Raw genomic sequence first — 21,281 nt, forward strand, 5'->3', positions numbered from 1 at the left:
ATGACAGCAGTGCATAAAAAAATCCCTAAGCTGAAACGGGTGATGGTGTGTTTGTAGATTTAATAAAAAATAATCAAATCAGCCTACTGGCTAATACATATATTTAATTTTCTTATATAAATGAATCTTTTCTGCTCGTTTTGATTTTCCTCCTGGACAGACGGACACGCATGCAGGACAGGAGGTGAGCGTGAGCGCTGCTCGGCTGCGTTCATCCTGATCCCTCACCTATCAGGCCCTTCTCTGTGCTCGACGTCACCGTTTTGTACGAGGCGTCTGCGCTTTGCCCTCCTTCCTCGTTGGCTGGCGAGGAAGGAAGCTCCGAGGCGTTTCGCCGCTTTATCGTTCCGTAATTCCCCTCGTAGTTATCCGACAAGGAGCCCGACGACGTCCGGCTCTCCCGCGCCGCAACACTCAGATCTGAGCTGGAGTCTCTGGTGAGGCGGCCGGCGGCGGCGTCGCCGGCCCACGAGGGCCCGGCGGCGTCCGCCTCGGCCATCGTCCGGCCCAGCAGCGGGAGTTTGAAGCCGCTCAGGTGCGTGTGGGGGAGGGAGAGCGGGTGGCCGTGGATGCCGTGGTCCCAGGGCCGGCAGGACGAGGCGGGGAGGATTTGGAAGGATTCGTGAGAGTTGGAGGAACAGGAAGTCCAGCTGCCGCGGCCACTGTCCACCACCGAGTCCAGGGACAAGGAGGCGTGGTCCGGGGTCAGCTCCTCCGTGGAGAGGGAGGAGGTGAAAGGTCGCGCTGCATGTCCTCCTCGAGCCACGACTGAAGAGCTGATAGACAGGAGGAGAGATGAAATGTTTCACTTTCTGTGTTTCATGTCACAATACACTTTTAATACCTGGATAACAACGTCACAGACAATATTCCACATTTACAAAGATTGAAAAAAGCTAATCGTTTTTCTGCTAATCTCAAAAATTACATTTAAATGACTCATTTAAATTAATTTGATGAAACTGGGAGTTCTGGTTACCAGCTGATGAAAGACGAACATCAGCCTCTGTTTGCAAAGGCAATAAAGGCAGAAATGGCTGAAGGATAAAACATAATTTACTAAAGAGACCAAACAGAAATCTGTCCTCCATGATAAACGACGTAGGGAAAAGGTTCCTCTCAGTGATCCGGCTGTTTGATTCACTGACTGTATTTCACAGGACAAACCAGACAGTCAATGAAACCGAGCCGTATTTCATAAAACAGGCCGATGCTACAAAGCAAGGCTGCCAAGGTAATATAATATCAGAGAGGAAGATATTTCAGCTTTGTCTTTATGAGGCAGATAGGCCTGATTATGGGCAGATAATAAAGAAGCGTTGTTGTTTACTCAGCCAGATTAAAAAGCCGACACTCTGTCCTGGATAGAGAGGAGAGCAGTAAAACACGGGGATGCTAATAAACAGGTGTTATTTTTTATGACTTCCAGTTCTTGGAGTTTTTAATGAGGATGGGTGTAAATGGAAGCAGCTGGGGGAAGGAAACAGGCGAAAAGCAGCAGATGGTCAATAGGTGGATGTTTTGTGCAAAAGTTTGAGGTGAATAGAGAAGGAGTCAAAAAGTTAAGCTTAGTTAAAATCTAAAACAGCAGACGGTATTCACATCCATTGATCTTTTCTCCATTTTTTAGAAGTTATATCTGCTAACGTCAGTGTTTTTTATTGCAATTTTATTTGAATAACCAGTAAAATTCAGCCTGGCTTTCTATGATATCCCTAATAAAAGATGAGCAACAGATCATTTCTTCTTTCCTGAGCCCCTTATTGGGCTGGAGAGAAAACGGCAAGTATCTGTGGCTACAAGCTAACCCTGCGCTGCCAACGGCACGGTGGTGGGGGGTCATGCTAAGGGAATGTTCATCTTGAATAAGGACAAAGATTAGTTGGTGGTAAATACAAGGCCATTGTGGAAGAAAACCTGGCAACCAGATTAACAACCTTAAATATACAGAAAGAGCTACAATGCTGCGGTCGCAATAAAAAAACACCAATGTTAGAATGGTCCAGTCAAAGCCCAGATGTAAAAAAAAACATAATAAAAAAATACAGGGGAAAAAATGTGATTATTGTTGTTCAAAGAGGCTTTAATATATTTTGTAAAAACAAAAGAGAGCAAACTTACAAACTAACATGAATGATAGTTTCATGTTAGCTACTTTATGCAAAGTCCTTCACCAAACTTTCTGCTGTAATAAGGAAAAATGTCAAAAGGTCCAAAGGATGTAAAACACAGCCCTGTATTAGATTATTAAAAGGTTTATCACAATGTAAAAATCCATTATTCTATTAAATGTCGTGTTTTCTGGATGAGGTCTAAACCCTGACGGGATTCCTCTAAAATCTAAATCCCGTTCATCTCATTATGGCTTCCGCTTAACGAGCGCTGCTTCCGCCCTCAGATAATTAAGCAGACAGATTAGATAAAACGAACTGAACTGGAGCCAATTACCTTGTGCTGGGCTGGCTGTAATCAGCAGTTAAGTGTGCATTTAATGCCGCTGTGCCCTCAGCGACCACAGCAGCCGTCGCGGCCGTAGCATTAGCAGCAACGGTGGCAGCGGTACCGGAACCGGCCCGGTTACAGCGGTCGTCCGGTCCGGAGGCCTGCGCCGAGTCCACGGAGCAGATACTGGAGCGGGACGAGATCTCGCTGTGACTGGAGTCCGACAGGTTGTCCGATTTGGCAGAAGGGAGGAGGGGACAACCTGAAGACGGAGGACATTCAGGATGAAACGACTGGGAGGAGAATCAACAACCGAGAATATGATGTTGGTTCTGTAGCTACCTGCAGTTCGACCAAACCTCCATTAACCCACTTAACACTAACTGTGTCATTTAAATGATTGTGAAACAAGTTTGAACTCAGAGTTTGAACTTTTTATCACAAGAACCTGCAGAACTCAGTAGCACACATAAATGAACAAATTGATCGTCACATACAAACCTGAGACAAATCTCGTTTTGTCAAAGTTTGTTTCTAAAAGTCTGTTTAGTGGTGAATGTTTTTCTGTTCACGGCAGGATTAATGCTTCAACATTAACTGAAGAAGAAACGACAAACCGGCTGGAGATCAGCCACATCGAAAAACTCAAATACAATCTTTTCTGATCAGTGAATGAACCACACAAAATATTACCAAATACTCATGGTCTACTTTCTAGAGAAAATATCTCAGTGAACTTAAGACAAAACTAACAGACAAGCAACTTTTCAGCAAGAAATATGACTGTTTTAAGTCAATTTTTCCTTAATATTGGTGAAAAAGTTCTAGTTCCACTGGCAGATTATTCCACAAAGAGAACTGTGCCGTTACCTAGCAACCCCCCCCGCCAAACCCAGTCCGTTACCTAGCAACCCCCGCCAAGCCCAGTCCGTTACCTAGCAACTCCAGCCCAGCCCAGCCCGTTACCTAGCAACCAAATTCTACTTCCATTGGCAGGTTATTTCACTTACAACATGTTTCCATGTTACCAATAAAATCATTTGCCAATGGAACTTAAAACAAGCTTTTATTTCTTGCTGAAAAGTTACTTGTAAGTTAGTTTGGTTTTATTTCAAGTGTATTAAGATATTTGTGCTAAAAACTAGACAGAAATACTTGATGAGATTTTGTGTTTTTGCAGTGTGGAATTGTTTCTGCCTCGTTACTGAATCTCTCATTCTGTCTGCTACATCATTTCTTTTGGAAACTTTTGGAGGGAGGCGTCCTGTAACTCTAATCTCCTGGCGCTGTCTGTCTCGGACGTCTCAGATGGTTTTCCTCCTGCTGTGTCGGTCTCGGCACAGCCAGAGGAACGGGTTGGGGCTGACCGATCTCCTGACTCTCTGCTCTGTCTGTCCTTCAGCCTCCTGCTGAGCCGAGGAGGACAAAGTCTCTCCAGAAGCTTCCTCGCTCTTTGGCAGCGGCCTCTCTCTGGACTGACTCCTCTCTCTCAGCACCCTGAAAGGAGACAGCAGTCTGGCCCTGATGGGTGTCCTGACACCAGCGTGGGGAGGAGGAGGAGACCCGCAGTGAGCCGAGGGGTTCTCCCTCTGCGTCTCTGGGGTTCCTGATCTCCTGGGTAACGCCTGCCCTGCCTCTGCCTCCGGTTTCCTCTGCTGCCTGGATCTTCCTCTCCTCGGTTCTTCCTGACCTGCCTCTGCCTCGTCCTCAGCCTGTCCCTCTCTGTTCCTGCTGCTCTCTCGGCTATGCTGACTGGTCATCTGCAGGATCCTCTTGTGGAGAAGGGCCCCACCTATGCCGTAGCTGCGCAGACTGATGGTGCCCGTCTTTGTACTGGCGTCGCTGGTCAGCGACGACGAGGATCCCGATAAGTTCATCTGGCTTGAGTTCTGCGATTTTGCGGCGCCGCCCACTGGCAGAAGAAATGAAAGAGAACGTGAAAAAAATCCTGAACCAAAAATACTTGGTAAGATTTTGAGTTTTTGCAGTGTGATACTGTAAATAACACCTGATATGAACATGAAGGAGTCTTCATAAATATCTACAACTGTTGTCATGACATGCAACATTTAATTAAAACCAATTAAAAGTATCTACTTTGCAATAAAAGTGTCATTATTTACCAAATACTTCATGACAACAGACGTATATATTCATGAAGACTCCTTCGTGTTCATGTTTGTCCTGTCAGTGTTTAAATGAAGTGTCTTCCAGAGTCACTGGAGGAATGAATGTGTGTTGCGTACCTTTGCGTGGCGAGCCCTGAGGCGACACTGTGGGGCTGGAGTGGAGCGACGACACGGTGGAAACGGTGTCATCACACGGCCTCTTGGCGCTCCACTCATCCGACGAGTTCGCTGAAGGTTTCTTCACCACCTGCGGAGAATTTGAGTCTAACAGAAAGAAAAAATAAGATCATGAAGACAAACTGTGTGAAGCAAGAAGAACCGGTAAAGTGTAGCGGAGGAAACTCACTGGAGGCGCTGTTGTCCTTGGCGGTGCTCTTCTTCCTCAGAGGGTTCAGAGGCACCTGGACCTGCAGGACTTGTGACACCCTGTTCTGAGTTTTCCCTGAGGGTAACGTCGCCCTGAGGGACACCGGAGACATGTCCGACTTGTTCGCCCGCCTCTCGCTCAGGTTTTTACCCACTGAAAACAAAGACAGTTAATAGAAATGTACATTTACAAACTCTGCCACAAACTGCAACCAGTTTCTAGAGCAAAACTTACAATTAACCTTCCAGAAAGATACAGGAGCTTCGTTAATTATAAACGAATGATTCCTTAATATTGGTGAAAAGGTTCTAGTTCCATTGACAGATTATTTCACTTATAACAAGATATTTTCCACATGTATGTTATTATTTTCATATGAGTGTCTACAAACTCTTTATTTTTAATCCATAACTTCCTGTTTCTCTGGGGTTTTTATATGATGTGACACAAACCAACATTTCTTTATCAACAGTCAGTAATTCAGAAATAATTCAGAAACTTGAACTGTGGTAAATAAAAACATATTCATGTTTATCTGGTTTAGAGCTACACTTTTAAACAGATTTACCAGCTGCATCATTAAATGCAGACTGTGTTGTCATGTCATTGTTGAGGAAACCTGCTAGGGGGCAGCGTGAGCGAATATTACAAAACCAAGCAACGGTCAATCAAAATATATTTAATTTTCAGGGAAACAGTTGAGTTTCAGGGTCACTAATTCATCTTGAGATACAAACAACTTTTTTTCTTTAAGTTTCTGTTTACTGAGACGAAATGCAAAACTTCAGACTAGAATTAGAAACAAAAAATAAAAGCAGACATATTTTTTGTCTTTTCCTTATACATGCATCTCTAAAATAGAGAAAGTGAACAAAACATGTTTAAGAAAAACATAAATGTGTATGTTCTGAAAAAAATGTTTGTATAAGGAAAAGTAAAAAACAAAAAATATATTTTTAACCACAGTGCATATAAAATACATTATTTAAAATCAATTAAAATAATTAATTTATTTTTAATTAAAATATTTTTTTACAATTAATTTTATTCTTTTATATTAGTTAGCCATAAATAATAAATTAATTATTAATTCATTAATTTTTAGTGAATTAAAAATTAATTATTGCTAATTATGTCAGGTTTGGTCCTCCATAGTTTATACTAGTAATGCAGAAACTTTTAGTTTAAAACACATTCAGTCTGACTCCTGATTAACTCACATGTGTTTAAAACACATTCAGTCTGACTCCTGATTAACTCACATGTGTTGTAAGACGGCTCACACTGCAGGGACATGATTTGGTGTTTGTCCTCATCCGTCTCCACCGTCAGGTTGGACAGGTACTGCTTCACCTTCCTGGCCATCTGGGCGTCTTCGTAAAGCTTCTTAGCGTTCAGGAGGGAGCTGCGGCGCACGCGCTTCTTATGGGCTCCACCCTGAACGTCCAGGATGTTGGAGTTGGTGCTGCCTTGACTCAGAGACCTGACAGAGGAGGAAGAGACATTGGAGATGGAGAGGAAAGAAAATGAATGGAAACAGATTTAGATTGGAGAGGATTCAGAGGATAAAGGAAGTGAAGAAAAAGAGAGGCAGAAAAGAAAGAGGCAAAATCATAAAATCACTCTGAGTAAACAGAAAAACACTTCGGTAAAATCTGAAAATCTGTTTTGCAGCACAGCATTTTAAAACGGGACCATGCAACCGGGGAGAGAGGCAGCGCCCCCTTATGGGCCATGCTGACAGTGCAGAACAGCGGGACATTCTGTCCGATGGAGGCAAAAAGGGTTAGGAAACACAGGATGCAGAATACTCAACGTGGAGATGCAGATGTGGAGATGCAAACACAAACCAGAGTCAAATAGTATTTGCAAATGCTGAAACTGTTAATTTTATTTTCCATTTTTACCAACAGCTGGCAGAGGAACTGGTTTGGTGACTCATTTGCTGATGTGGAGATGAGAAACATCAAGATTTTTGGAGTATTTTCCACATTTTCCAAACTAGGAGTTTCTATCTAATGAGTTTCATTTTAGGCAAAACAACTTCAAATTGTGAATAAGATAGAAAATTACTTATTCACAAATAAAGTCTAAAACTTGTGCCACATATTTGTATTAAACCTAATTCTGGACAATAAATCAGTAAACATATCGATCAATATCAGTAGATAACACGCTTGATCAAATATTCAATAAGCAACTAGCAACTCACTCACTCTTTGGTTACCTAGCAACAACTTGTTGAGTAACTTTTGGTTACCTAGCAACAGTCTGTTGAGTAACTTTTGGTTACCTAGCAACAGTCTGTTCAGTCACTCTTTGGTTACCTAGCAACAGTCTGTTGAGTCACTCTTTGGTTACCTAGCAACAACTTGTTGAGTAACTTTTGGATACCTAGCAACAGTCTGTTGAGTCACTCTTTGGTTACCTAGCAACAGTCTGTTGAGTCACTCTTTGGTTACCTAGCAACAGTCTGTTGAGTAACTTGCGCAGCAGCAGTTTCAGGTTTCCCCACTGTTCCTTATAACAGCTTAAAAATAAAAAATGGTGTGTAGAGAAAACTCTGGGTAACAGAGGAAAGGTCAAGCCACCAGACTGGCATTATTTCAGATATTCAAAACAAAAAACTTATCAATAATTACTGATATGAGTTTAATTCCAGCAGCACATCTTCTGGGGAACCTCTGTAGAAGTTTTGATGTCTAGAGATTAAACATTTTGTTCATTTTTTTTGTAGAAATGACAAAATCTCAGTCAGACTGGATGGAAAACATCAGTGAACATCAATTTGTAGTTCATTTTAAAACAAGAAGTTTGGAGGACAAGAGAAATTTATGAAAATAAATGTATAAACCATATTTGCAGATTTTATTTTATGTCTAGCCAATTAAATTCAAATAAAATACAATGAATTTTATGGCTAATATGTGAAAAATGTGAACAAGAACTTTGAATACGCCTGTAAGGTCAAACTTCAGGAAAAGATTTTCAGAATAAAATACTGACCTAATGTCTGACATCGTCAACAAACGACACATTTCAGGGTTTGCAATAATGTGAGGAAGATATGGCTGCATTAGAAAATGCAGCCAGTTATGGATCATAACATCTTTACAAGCTACTATCTGACTTCTTATGAACATGGCAGATAATCAATGGGTGTTCAATGGATTCATGTGGATGAGCACTGCCAATGCAAATGGGAGGTTAATCACACAGACACACAGAAAAAGGGACACATGCAGAGTTTTATGCAGGGTGGACAAAATTTCAGCCGGTCCAGACTGGAACTGGGTTAAAAACTGGAAACCGGGCCATGACTTACCCTAAACTCTTCCACCTCTTCTTCCTGCAAGCAAGAGGCGTGAAGATTGAGGCGTGACTTAAAGACAAGTTTAACGACTTGGGGAGGAGTGGAGGAGGAGACGAGACTCATGTAGACTTCATGCCACCACAAACAAACAGGAAATGACCGGAAATGACCACATGTGGGACATTCTCCCCTTATCAGCCCAAAAAGTGAGTTTTAATGTTTTAATTTACAGAATTTATTGACAGGACTTCCTGAAGGTGTAGTAAGATGGGGGTGCCTGCAGGGGGCAGTCATGCACCGTGGCAGTGACAGACTGTGACAGACAAACTGAGTGATTCCAGCTACACGCAGCAGCTGTCATCAATTCCACCTCCACTTCCAAACTGCATTGCAGATTAACAACTGCAACCCAAACATGACCAGGGAAGGAAGCGAAGGGAATTGATTGGACGAGACGCTGAGCGTGGCCTGATCCCACAGCTGAGGGATCCAGGTTGGCTGGAGGATGTATGGTAGCCGTGCTTCCCTTTTTGCCAACATGTTTTTGTTTTTTAAACTAACATCTACCTTCACATTTCAACACTCTGAGGATTTTTCCTCCAATCTGATGGTAAACAGGAGGAAGAGCCGGTTTAAAGATAAACAAGCTGAAAGCTGCAGGATGTAACTTTTTCACTATGTTGTGACGGGATATGAGTCTGGAAAAACTGAGCTCCTATTATTCATCTAAGTGCTAACTAGCCGTGCTAGGAGGCGGGTCTTAGCGCTGTCAATCAATCCTCTCCTTCCATCCCTTGCTCTATGATAAACAGTTTTTCTGTAACGATGAGTTGTTTCTCGATTATTAGCATATTTGGCAATCCGTAAATGAGGCTGATTGACAGCACTAAGACCCGCCCCCTTGCTGTAATTGGTTGTTTTTGGTGCATTTCTTCAGACAGCAATAGTAGTACATAATCAGTGAAAAAGGATCTTTTCACAGATTATGTAAAAACATCTTATTTGTAAAAGTTACATAAAGCAGCTTTGCAGGAATCTCTAGATTTTCAGTAAAATCTGCAGTTTGGCTAATTATTTCTGTAAGTTAACAGATTGAATAAAATCTGACTCACCAAAATCGCTCTTAAGATCTGAAAACTGGCCCCAACAACAACACTGAAGCAGAATAAAAAGAAGTAACAGATGAATAAATGGTAACTAACCTCTGTCTGAACATGAGGGCGGGGTCCATGTTGGCCGAGGTCATCCGCACCACATGTCTGATCTCCTTCGCGATCATCCGCAGCTTCTCAAAGTTCACAAGGCCGTCAACGTTGGAGTCGTTGCCTGGGAGGAAACAGGCGAGCGCACACACACACACACACACACACACACACACACACACACACACACACNCACACACACACACACACACACACACACACACACACACACAAGCAAACCAATTTAACTCACAGTGAGCTGTCAGCGTTTTATGAAACATTCATATTCTGAGACTCTTGAAACGTAAAAGAAAAGAGAATCTCTGGTCATTGTTGCAGGAGATCAAGGTTCCTGTTTTTAACATTTTTTTTGGAAGGCAGTATTTATTTTTGAAACTTTCACAATTAAGGAAACTTTCTGTTTTATCAGAAAATGCCAGACAGTTTCAGGTTTTCTAACCTGACTTTGACCTGGTAGTTTACAAATATACGATGGGGAAACAGAAACAGGTTCATTGGAGCCCAAGTTTGACTTTATGCTGCAAAGAGACGGTAATGGAGCAAAATCACTTTTAAACCTTGTTTTGTTTATTTAGCTGGAGCTAACTCTGTGTAATGTCCTGTTTTAATATTATAAACACAAAATAAACCTTATATTTGCACCAATGTACTCAAAGGAAACTGTCCTGGCTCTTCTGCACAGAGGGTGGAAAATCCAGAAATGTTACTCAAGTGAGAGTAGAGACACTTCATAATGAAATTACTCTAATAAAATTATTTTTTCTAAAAGGTTTCTGAAGTAAATGTAACTAGTTACTACCAAACTCTGGCTCATACCTACAGCCAATCAGCACCAAGGAAAACGAATGGTGCTCCTGGATTGGCTGCTTTGCAAACTCCAGCCAATCTGTGCAAATTTTATGGTAATGTTGATACAAACTTTTCAGGTTTTTTCCCCAATCATAAATATATATCACTTTATGTTGGCCTATCGCCTAAAATCTGGTTAAACAAGATAAAGTTTGTGTTTTTAATGTGACAGATTATGGAAACCTTCAACAGACTTCTGCGTTCAGCTAAACCAGACAGAAACTTCACCAAGTTTCCCTACCTTCGTGCAGGAAGGTGAGGTCCTTCTTGACCACAGGAAACAGCGGGATGATGGGCGGCTGCATGCTTTGGCTGCTCAGCACGTTGCGGTACTTGGCCATGTTCCTGGACGGGTCGAAGACGTCCTGCAGGTCCTCAAAGAGCTTCTCATACTTACTGGGCAATTTCTCCCAGGAGCTTCGCAGCCGGGCCACCGGTGCCAAGTTCAGCCCGCTGTGCAGGAGAGAGGGGAGAGGAGCAGGCAGGGCGGAAATGAGGCAACGGTGAGGTGCTGACTAAGACGGTATGCGCTCTTCTTTCTCTTACTTTATTCTCTCTGTTTTTGTACCTTTTGTAAATTCTGTCCATTTTAATAAATTCGAGTTTTGTATGACAAAATATACGAAGCGACAAAAACTTTTCAACACTTATTTCATCTTGGGTGTTTTGTATTTTTCTTATGTTTAGTAAAGTGAGTCACTTCTCCCAGGCAGTCAGTTATCAATCACAAAAACACAGCAGGAACTGGATTACTGTGAACTGTAACTACCTCAATAAAAAGATTTTAAAAAAGCAGTTCACTAAGAATCCAAAGCAGAAAATATGATTCTGCTGCAGTAATGCAAAACAACCTGCTGGTATATTCTTCTTCAGAAGATGTTTTTTTTTTGTGCTTTCTACATTTTAAATACGACTAAATTATTAGATATTGGTCCAGTTAAACATTTTTGGTTATATCTGAATTGTGGGATCCTTCCTATAAGAAATTAATTCACAAAAATACGTCAGCATGTTCTGTGTGGGGCTTAATGTGTTTGGATCCATACTTTGTTTTTATGGAAGATAAATCTGAACACTGTGTTTATAAGCAGAAATACAGATTCTGAAAATATTTGCTTGATATCTAATTTAATGTGATAAACATTCCTACAATCCAAATGCATTTTATTCTGTGGGATTGAAAAGTGAAACTTAAGGTAAAATCCAGTGTGGTTTATATTTCAGACTGCGACAGAGTCGGTAGGAGAACGTTGAGTTTCCTGTTTCTTGCACACAGTGGCAGATGTGCCCCTGTCACCGGGCAGGTTAAGCATCAGAGAGCCATATGCACCAGGAGATCCTGCTGTGAGCAGCAGAGTAAGGGGACATGGAGGTCAGACTCCTCTGCTCCGCGTTTCTCACAGCTGTGAACAAAGGATCGTTATGCTCAGCTGCTGCAAGCTCAGATCGTTACTGATACAGTTTAACACCTAAAAGATAAATCTGAGATGTAATCCTGATTCTCCTGACACATTATTAAAACATTCAGTAATCAGAAAGTTAAGTAATTTAGATGTTTTGATATAACCTCTAGTCGTGTTTTTTAACACTGCTCCAGAAGATCGTTTCAGAAAGCTGCTCTGGAGTTTAAAGTGATTTTGTGGCTTATTTCCGGTATTTGTGAAGCTTTGATCTGATTCAGATTTCTGTCAGTATCAGTGTTCATAGTATTTATTTCTAGCCTTGACTTTGTGGTGTTTTATTGTAGAAGAATAGGCGACGTCACACTGTGTGTGTGATGGTGGAGATTATTGCATCTTCCATTAGAAATGATCAAGTTTACCTGGTGAAGCTGGTAAACTTCCGTTCAGCCTTCCTGTTATCTACTGAGGTCAGCTTTGGGTCAATTAGTTCCCACCATAGGAAAAATGTTTTCTGGGTTTTCATACCCAGAAAACAAGCCAGTTGGTTGTTTAACAGGGGATGAAACAACCAAAGCAGCAAAGTTTACTGTTGAACAGCTTCTTTCACTTGCTTTGTTTCCTCTGACTTGCTTTTTAAACACTGAAAATATCTAACTTTGAGTCTTCTTCCCACTATAACAACTTCCACACTGAAGAGTGTTGTGGTCTTTTCCCTGGACCAGATGTTTCCCAGTTAAAACAACAATCCCTATCCAGCCAGCAGGTCTCATTGGGCCCAACTGTTGTGGCTGGTGAGCAGACAGACTGAACCCACCTGATGATGGCGAACATAGAGTTGAAGTTCTTGCACTCTCTGCAGTGCAGAGCGATCTTGATGAAGTGCTTGATGGTCTTCATCCTCTTCAGGGTGTTTGGCTCTTTCAGGATCTCAGTAGCCACCCAGAAGGTCTCCTGGTTTATCACCTCCTCAAACTGTTTCAGGTTTGTACACCCAGCAGACGAGTCCAGCTTGAACAAGTCCTCCACATACCTAGCAACAGGAACAAGGAGAGAAAACAATGCATGAGATCCAACAATTTCTACATTTTGCCATGCATTTGGCACTTTAAATTTCTTTCTTTTTTGGCAGTCACATAAGTATTACAGGTATATAAATCACAAAGTGCCTACTCTGTGGACTCGATGTTTCTGAAGAGTTCAAAGTCTCTCATCGACAGCTGGGCGGCGACCTCCATGGTGCTGAGCTGCAGCAGGGAGATCTGACTCTCTCTGAGGAGATCCTGAGCGTCGTCATCTGAACACAACGTCTCCGTCTCCATGTTGTTCTTCAGGTAATATCTGTAGGAAACAGCAATGATACGGAAACACAAGGAGGTAGGATTATTTACCTGAAAAATACTCCCCAAATCTGTCTTTCTTTGCCCTTTCTCAAGCTGCATAACGCTTAATCGTTTGAGTCTCTTTAGGGACTTAAAGTACATAGAAGAATATTTTCTCACTGAATTTTAACATCATACATTTACGGAAATATCATAAAAATTCCTTACAAGTATTTCTAAATTAGCACCCAAAATATGTGGTTTTGATTGCAAAAAAACACAAAAACAATCATAAAATGCAGGAGGAACTGCTGTTTATTAATATTTCAACAGTTCAATGGGTTTTATCAATACATTGTGTCACAACCGGCCCTTTAAGAACATTCAGACTTTTGATCAAATGAAAGTGAGTTTGACTCTCCTGATTTACTGCCTTCACCATCTCATCTCTTCCACCATATGCTGCTGTGTTTATAAATGTAAACCTTCGTACTTTCCCTCTAATGGAGCCGTAATGCAGGCATCCTGGAACGCAGACCCTCTGAGGATTCAAGGCCTGGAGTGGGCTCTCTCCAGCAGTAAAGTGTTGGCACAGACTGGAGACTAAATTGCACGATAATGCTGACAGAGAAGCTGGAAGGCAGAGCAACAGGTTGCGTTGTGACTGAGCTAAATTCTCTCATAAAACACAAGGTGTGAAACAAGGTCAACAGAAAAAGAGCAGAGCAACATTTAGCTTGGTGGCCATAAACTAAAGTGTTTGAAAAGCCTTAAAACATCTGATTTTACTGCAGCAGCGTTTTCTTACAAACAGGGAAGGAAGCCCACAGCATCACAGATACTCCACTGTACTTTTCAGAGCATAAGTAAGGTGTTTCTCTAAGTGCAGTATTTTCTGCACTATAATGCGCACCTTCAATGAATGGCCTATTTTAAAACTTTTTTCATATATAAGGCGCACCGCATTATAAGGCTCACAGAATAGACGCCACAGTTAGGGTTGCCCCCGGACGCGATTTGTCCCGTACTCTTCAGATGTGGATGTGTAATAATAAAGAAATGGTCCCTGAGTACTTTATATAGTAGGCTGGCCCAGCCGTTGTTTCACTCACGGTGTTGGTGTTGCGATATTATGCCCAACTGCTTTCTGGGTAACACAGACCAACCGACACGCTGCCGCTGCAGTCTCTGTCTCTCTCTCTTCCCCCGGCTTTAAATGTATCGGGGCTGGTCCCTTGGTAACTCTAGTCGAAGCACCACGGATGAACGTCTAAAGCCACTTTGTTGACATGAAGAATGTCAACAAAACAGTCCGACTCCGGTCGGCGAGGAGAGACGTGGCCGCACGATGGTCACCCTTCTCCATTCATGCACAGCATGTTCATGGAGAACGTGGTGCTAAATGACCTGCAGACGACCTGATTCTAGACGGGTAGGTAGGTCAGTCAAACTTTATTAACAAACCAGCGTTCTGACAACTGTCCCAGCATGCACCGCGCGCTTCTTCTTCTACGGGCGAAAATGAAGTCGGCGGCTGCTTACCGTAGTTGCTAGACCTGTTGTGGCTCAATATTGGTCCATATATAAGGACCGGATTATAAGGCGCACTGTCGGCTTTTGAGGAAATTGAAGGTTTTTAGGTGTGCCTCATAGTGCGGAAAATACGGTATTCATCTTGAAAAGAATGTTGGCAAGGGTTAGTTTTGCTGAATCTCAGTAACGATGAATATATTTCCATTATTTGGCCTTTAGATGGCAGGTGACGGTTGCCATGGAGATTTATAAACCCAGCATGCTGCTCCTTGATGCCGTTTTCTATCAGTTTTTCACTTCCCTTAGTGGGAACTAGTCTAATACTAGTCTCACCAACTGGGTAATTTGTTAATTATTAATAAAAAGTTCCTCAAAATCTTGATAAGCTGACAAAAAAAAAAAAAGTAGTTAAATTATAGGTTGGATTATTTCAAATATTTACAATGTAAGATTATGGTATTGATGTGAATTTGCTGATTTAATGCCATGTAACTGATAAGTAGAGGAGATATTCGGCCAAGTGTAGAAAAAGAAGAACTTGATCAATGAAGAAAACACAAAGAAGAGAGCAGGGTTTGATAAGAAAGGATGAGGACAGCAGACGAGACTAAATTAAAGATAAACAGAATCAGCGTAATCTTTGAGAAATACCCAGTGGAAACACTCAGTGTATGTGTGTGTGTGTGTGTGTGTGTGTGTGTGTGTGTGTGTGTGAGGATACCATCCTCACTTCATTTCTATGTAGGCTGACAGGGTGCAGAAGGCCTGCTATTGGCTCAGCCTGCCACTCCCTGAGCTGCTGTCAATCAGCAGCAGCAGAGCGCTGGAGTCTGGAGGACAGCGGATACAAAGACGAAGAGACACAGCGCTCCCAAACGTTTCTGCTAAACGGGAACTTCTTCTGCTGATGGCTGTGAACGCACACACTGCTGACGCTACAAAACCATCAACAAACACCACCGAAGCCTCTGTATTAACCATAAATGCTCCCCATTCTTCATATGTAAAACTGAAGCTCTCTCAAAAGCAAGTAATGTGTATTTTCTTAATTTATGTACAGCTTTAGATATGCTCAGTTGTACAAAAGAAGAGTCTTAATTGTATTAGGGATGTTTGCATGAGGCTGTATGAATAATTCCATACATGCCATGCTGCCTGCAGAGGCCACCGCCCTGACAGAGGATGAAAAATTCATGCTAGCCTTGTTGGGAGGGGACTGACGAGGGACCCTAACGACAGGAGGGGGGAGGAGAGACGGGAAAACTGTGAAAAAGTAATGGAGGAGGCAGCATCTGCTGCTCCACTTCAATTTTTCTGCTGGGTTCCAGATGAAAAGGACGCAAGAAGAAGAACAAATCTGACTTTCAGTGAGCTGAAAAAGGTCTGACTTACTGAAAAACAGGAGTTTAAATTTGTGATTATGACAAAAGAAAATGTTTTATTTTAATATTATGGATGTAAAGTTTGCAAAAATGTGTTTATGTATCCGTCACATTCATGTTTTTCAGTGCAGAAGTTTTTTATTGGTTTTAACTTCTGTTTTGCTGATGGTTGGTGGTTACCATAGCAACCAGTAACTAGCTCCTCCCCTTTGTTCTGTTGCCATCTGTAACTGCATCAGGACCAGATCTGTCTTTACAAGCATCATATTTTAACATATTTTAGAAAATTTAAACATACATGGTGTTTCATGAGTAATCTTTCCATGTTTTGTGTATTTTGTTAACTTATTATTGATGTTTTATTAATTTTACTGATGTTTAATTTCATAACTGTGGCTAACTGCTCATTGGGAGATAATGTTTTGTAGTTTGTTTAGGGTTATTTATTGAATTGTATTTCCTCTTTTGTTAGAATAAACAGTGAACATAAGTGTGTCTGTTGTGAGGTCAACCTGAGAGAACAAAGACTTACATTTGTTTTATTTCTTACAGATTGTGTTTCAGTTCAACAGATGGAGTCCTGAGTAGTTTGTATTCATGTTGTGCAGCCAAAAAAAATGTTAAGTGAATGAAATAAATCACCCGGTGTCCTCAGGAAGAGGAGCGAGAGCCCCTCCTCAGGAAGGATTTAATCTGTACCATAGCAGAGGAACATGATCTGCTTCCTAACACAGCTAATCTCATGCAGACGTGTGAATCTGGATCCACAGTGTGAAAGATACGGATGATACTTTGGTCAAGACGAGACCTCTAAATGTAAGATTACACCAGGCTGTTTAAACTTCTGCTATTTCAGCCAATCTAGAAATAATCTGTCAAGAAAAAGGAAGAAAAAGCTCTTGACTGTTAATGTTTTATGTCATACATCTGCTTTTGGTTATTCATGAAAGCTTTCAAAAGGCTGCAGTCTGTAATCTGAAAGTCTGTGGTTTGGTCTCAGCTCCTTCCTTCTTTTCACCATGGATTAAGATTTAAGTCATTTCCTCAGACCGATTTGACTCCACATCCATTAGAGCTGCAGAATCTAACTTTAATAAAAAACATTTTTATTACATATTTGCTGAAACTGTTACAATATCTTAAGAGACAACCTGTGAAAAACAATGCAACTCCTCTACTTTCTCCCAGTGCTCCCAGTTTAACTAGAAACAACCAATCAGAGCCAGGAGGCGGGTCTTAGTGCTGTCAATCACAGTCTAGTGACGCACAAAGAAAATAAATTAAAAACTGAAGCAAACAAAAGAAGAACAGTAGTAGAGGAGTGGGTAGAAATATGAACTTATTTTACATCTACAGCATCATCCATTAATTTACTATTAACATTAAGTTCCTTCTAAATTAATCTGCCATAAAGCAGAAATATTTGACAACTTTTTAAAATAGCAACTTTTGTAATATCAGTAACAACAGTATTTATTTCTCATATTGAAATGCAGTGGTGATCATCTTCTGAAGTAACGTTTTCAACAGTTTGGACATGGCTTTACTTCCATGCTTGAGTCATTTCTAGGTAAAAAAAACATTTTTTATAAAAATTTCATACTGCAGCTTTACTTGTGTATTTCTGGCTTATGAAGATAATGCTCCACAGTCCAGCAGAACCATGCTGGCTTTGGGGAACAAACCCCAACAGCAGCTTAAAGGTGCTGCTTGCTCACCTGCCGTTCAGCTGAATCCGGTCGGCCAGTTTGGAGAGCTGGTCGGGAAGCCGGCGCTGCTTGATGACCCCCTCTGGGCTGACGGACACCTCGCACAGGGAGTAGGTGTCCGGCGGCGCCGGGAGGCTGAACTCGTTGACAGTGTGTGTGACGACGTCCTTGGCCGTCGTGTCCTTGCTGATGATGATGTAGCAGCTCTGCTGGTCTGCCTTGAACACGCGGATAACCTGGTCTGGGATGTCTGCAGAGACGGCAGAAAGGAGCAATTAGACATGAAAATTAATCAATGAAGCTCCAACAAGTGTTTGCAAATCCTCAAAGTTGTGTTATATATGTAGATTTAACTTAAACCCAAGTCTGTCTCTTTTCTCTCTTTCTGTCTAAACTGGATAAAAAACCTTCAGTTTGGTGTTTTGGTCTCAACTGTTATTTTTTAAGGACAATTTTATCTACATCATTTTGGCATCAATAGTAGGCATTCTCATTTCTAGCCATTTCAAGTCTTTTTTTTCTTTATTCCATGTTAAATAAGTTAGATATCATGTTCAGTAATTTGATTTATTTAATTTGATTTATTTAATTACTGAAAATATTGATTTTATTGATTTTTCTTCTTGTGATTTTTTTAAATAATAGTTGTGTTGGGGATGATTATTTGTTGTAACATCCAGGTTGACTCAGGGGAAGTTCTTTCTTTTCACTGGCAGTGGATTTGACCCACAGCATTATGCTACCACCACCATGCCTTACTGCTGGTACTGTGACCTTTTCTCTTCCAAACTTACTTCTTGTCATTACAGCTAAAAAGGTGAAACTTTTTATCCTCTGAAAATTAAAACAGAAACTTCATAATTCATTTTATTTGTTGTTTTGTTTATTTATTTTGGTTATTTAAAATGTCTTCCAGGTCCAGTGTTAAATGTTTATTGATCTTTGAGAATGCACTATTATGCCATTACTATTGTATTACTTGAAAATTATTTCACAACAACAATATTATCGTTTATTGCAATAACGTCTGGGACAATTCATTGTCCAGTAAAATTTGTTATTGTGACAGTACTAGCTAAAACTTCAGCAAAACATAAAAGTCAGATTCAAGAGCTCTTAATTTGAAATAAAGAGGTTTTAACTTTTGTAAAAATGGAATAAAGCAGTAATACTGTTAATCAAAACCTAAAGCTTAACTGTTAGAAATTATTAGCATGGCTACCAAATACTTACACCCCAGTGTGTGTTTTAAATCATAGAAATGTTTTGTATTATTGAGGATGCTAAGGTCCATTACTGAGAGACAGATAAAGACATGGCTGCAGAGTCTGAATGTTCAGATGACAAAACCTTTATTACCATCATTACAGCAGCAGCACATGAGTACAAACAAGCTGCCAAAGGCAAAACCAATAACAATACAGTTGGAGAAAAGCAGATAATCGATCATCCTGCTTGTTTAGGGAGCTGTAAAATTGATCCTTTAGTTTCTCCTGTTTATTTTCCAAGAACAGATAAAGATGGTGTTTCTCTTTTATTCTAGACTTCCTTTTATTTAATTTGTTTATGCAGCATTGAAGATTATTTTGACACTCGAATCAGAATATCGAGTGTCATGATGACAAATTGTCCCAGAACTTATTGTGATAAATGATAATATTGTTGTTTTGAGACCATTTTCAAGTAATAAAATGGTAATAATAAAGAAAGAACACATTATAAGAGATCAATAAACTTTAAACTAATGAATATTTAACACTGGAACTGGAAGACATTTTAATTGAAAAGCAGAAAAAACAAATAAAATGAATGTAAACAAAACTGTCCTCCAAAAAAAGGTCAGTTGAGACCAAAACACCAAACTGAAGATTTTTATCATCCAGTTTTTGGTATGAAGAGAGAAAAGTGAAAAACAATAAATCATGCAAAGGAAAATTATTGAGTTTGTTTTTGATTTAATGTCCAGCCACACAAATGTTATAACACTGAAATGTTGTAGCAATCAACCAATATTAAAATGTACTTAATCCCATGCTAAGCTATGCAGATGCTCTGTCTTCACTGATGAAAATTCACTCCACCTCAGCAGAGAGTTGATCTCACTTTCTGACTGATTCATCCAATAATTTGAGCAGCTGGATATTTTATTGGTTGTGTATAAAACGTCGTGTTGATGAAGCTGCACAGCTAACACTGAACACTAAAACTGAGGGTGCATCATAAATCAAACTGCATAAACCAGTCAGGACGTAATATTTTAATATATAAAATGTGTTTTTTGATTCATCAACACAGGCCATAGGTTAACTAGTGTGAAAGCAGCTTGAATTATCTTTTCTCTGACTTCAAATGTTCATAATTGTAATTTATTTCAAGGGATGGCTCATTTATGTTTTCTTTGTGTAGCTGAATAATTCAGAAGCAATTAATCAGCTTTAACCTCCAGTTCACTTTCATGGGTTGTTCAGGGGAAATAGGAAATATTGATATTTTGACATTGGCCCTTTTTCTTGCAGATAAATGGCCACTTTGCAGACCATAAGCTCATTAATATCAATAACATAACATTTGCAGTTTGTGACAGACGACTGGCACTCAGTATTTTGCAGCAGTTGGAAATAACTGTAAGCTGCATGTGCTCACAGCCAGCAGAGTGCAGGTTGTGTGGAAGCTAAATGCTTTCTCATTAACTGTGATGACTTGTGATTAAAGTGTGAAAAGCTCTCAGATAAAAATCCTCCTATTATGTCCTATGAAAAGGAGGAGGAATAATTACATTTAATCCACTGCTGCACACTTGACCTGAATGCAGGAGGACAGTCGTTTCTCTCACATCCAGTTAATAAACATCTACTGGAGTATCAGTGAAGTTCAACAACAGAGGCTTTTGGAAATGGATTTGTTATGGTGGTTAATGGGAATGTTCTTACAGGATCACCTGACATTTTCATTGCTTTTTTCCACTGTTTTCTAGAGCAACAAATAATTTCTATTTGCATAATTTATAATTTTTACCACAAACTGGACAATAAAACTCTTCAGTTTGGGGTTTTGGGCATAATTTTAACATCAATGGTGGACAATGGACATTATGTTCTTATGGCGTTCTCATTCAAGCATTTTTCAGTAATTTCATGTTAAAGAAGTTAAAAATTGTAAGTATTTTTGATTTATTTAATTAGCTGTAAATGTTGATTTTAATCATTTATCTGAACTATTCTGTTTGTGATTTTCTTTAATAGTTGTGTTTAGGCTGATTATTTGTTGGAGCTCCACTTTCTACATGTTGATTCAGGGATTCTGTCTCGGATTCACCCCACAGCATTATGCTGCCACCACCATGTTTCACATTTAAACAACTTCTTCTTGTCATTGTAGCCTAATGGGTGAATCTTTATATCCTTTGACCATAAAAAACAACTTTTCACCAGAATTGTTTTTGCTTTTCAACGTTGATAGTTCCAAATTTTATTTAGATCTGAACTGATTGGCAGCTGGTGCTTCTTTCTGGTCACCACCTTCTCAGGATACCGTAACGTAAAACTTGTTTCTCTGTGGACAAAGACACACATATTCCAGCAGCTTCCAGTTAACTTCAGGCTCGATAGTTTC

The 21,281-nt window shown here is 40.3% G+C and overlaps 1 protein-coding gene across 7 annotated transcripts in view; it reads right to left on the minus strand.

Moving 5' to 3' along the window:
* The window catches only part of rapgef6 (Rap guanine nucleotide exchange factor (GEF) 6), a 149,887-nt gene that overhangs the window by 3,025 nt on the left and 125,581 nt on the right, over positions 1-21,281 (minus strand). For 6 of the 7 annotated variants that reach the window (XM_007572570.2, XM_016660944.1, XM_016660942.1 and 3 more), the window contains 12 exons: positions 17,679-17,919; positions 12,897-13,064; positions 12,541-12,756; positions 10,565-10,776; positions 9,454-9,577; positions 8,264-8,287; positions 6,201-6,421; positions 4,918-5,091; positions 4,689-4,835; positions 4,235-4,354; positions 2,449-2,704; positions 229-776 (listed from right to left, as the gene is read on the minus strand). In XM_007572570.2, coding sequence (XP_007572632.1) covers positions 229-776; positions 2,449-2,704; positions 4,235-4,354; positions 4,689-4,835; positions 4,918-5,091; positions 6,201-6,421; positions 8,264-8,287; positions 9,454-9,577; positions 10,565-10,776; positions 12,541-12,756; positions 12,897-13,064; positions 17,679-17,919 — 2,451 coding nt within the window. The remainder of the gene's footprint in view (positions 1-228; positions 777-2,448; positions 2,705-4,234; positions 4,355-4,688; positions 4,836-4,917; positions 5,092-6,200; positions 6,422-8,263; positions 8,288-9,453; positions 9,578-10,564; positions 10,777-12,540; positions 12,757-12,896; positions 13,065-17,678; positions 17,920-21,281) is intronic. The other variant, XM_016660946.1, reaches the window with a different exon arrangement.

This window comes from Poecilia formosa, unplaced genomic scaffold (genome assembly GCF_000485575.1).
Source record: "Poecilia formosa unplaced genomic scaffold, Poecilia_formosa-5.1.2 Scaffold304, whole genome shotgun sequence".
NCBI lineage: Eukaryota > Metazoa > Chordata > Actinopteri > Cyprinodontiformes > Poeciliidae > Poecilia > Poecilia formosa.